Below are 930 nucleotides of genomic sequence, written 5' to 3'. Positions count from 1 at the left end.
CGGGCAGCCCCTGGTCTGCCAGGCGCAGAGTCTCGGCCAGAGCCCAGATGTAGTTGTAGGCGAAGCGCAGCGTCTCGATCTTGGTGAGCTTGGTGTCGTCGGGGAAGGAGGGCAGCACACTGCGCAGCGCGTCAAGCGCTGCGTTCAAGTTGTGCATGCGGTTGCGCTCACGGTCGTTGGCTTTGACGCGCCGGCTCCTACGAAGCGAGTGCATCAGTGCCTCGGAGCGGACCCGTGCACGGCCCCTGCGGCGCCGCCGCTCCTGCTCGTCGTCGTGTGCCCGGGGAGTATCGGACGCCTCGGGAATCCCGGGTGCGCCCCTGTGGGCCGGCACAGGCGGTCCCGAGGCGGAAGCTGACTGTTGGAGCCTGGCACAGTCCTCTTCATCCGTGAGGAAACCGGACAGGTCGCTGCTGCTGCTGCTGCTGCTGGCGCAGTCGAGGTCTGAGAGGCAGGTCTCCAGAGGGGCTGGCATCTCTGCGTCGGGCAGCACCGACGGACAGATAAGAGAGCTCTTAGAGGGCAGGAGCTCGGGCTGAGGGCAGGACCGTTGGGGCGCACTTACTTTCCGAACGGCCCGGGCTTACTCTGTGCCGGCTGCGGGCACGAAGGCCTGGAAGGGCGCACTGGAAACTTGGCTTTTTCTCCTCGCCTCGCCTGCAGGGGCCACGCTCCAGCCGGTCTCCCGAGTGATCTCGCCGGCAATCAGATCAGCTCGTGTGAGTACCGAGTGTGGCACACGACTGGCCTCAGGACCCCTTAAGTATCCGGCACAACAATAGGCGCCCCCCTCCCAGGCCACCTTCGTCCCGAGGCAGCCCCCGTGAATGGAGCGAGGCGGCAGGTCATCCCCGTGCGGCGCCCGGGTATTTGCATAATTTATGCTCGCGGGGGGCCGCCCCTGCCCCTCCCCCGCCCGGAGCGTGCCCG

General features: G+C 67.0%; 1 protein-coding gene across 1 annotated transcript in view; it reads right to left on the bottom strand.

Annotated features, from left to right (window-relative positions):
- Positions 1 to 475, bottom strand: part of NEUROG1 (neurogenin 1) — a 907-nt gene extending 432 nt beyond the window's left edge. The window contains exon 1 of the mRNA XM_006753569.1: positions 6 to 475. Coding sequence (XP_006753632.1) covers positions 6 to 475 — 470 coding nt within the window. The remainder of the gene's footprint in view (positions 1 to 5) is intronic.
- Positions 476 to 930: the final 455 nt, after the last annotated feature.

The sequence above is a fragment of the Myotis davidii genome, unplaced genomic scaffold, assembly GCF_000327345.1.
Source record: "Myotis davidii unplaced genomic scaffold, ASM32734v1 scaffold471, whole genome shotgun sequence".
Taxonomy (NCBI): Eukaryota; Metazoa; Chordata; class Mammalia; order Chiroptera; family Vespertilionidae; genus Myotis; species Myotis davidii.
Note: the sequence above shows the minus strand (reverse complement) of the source record. Positions and strands in the feature narration are given on the sequence as shown.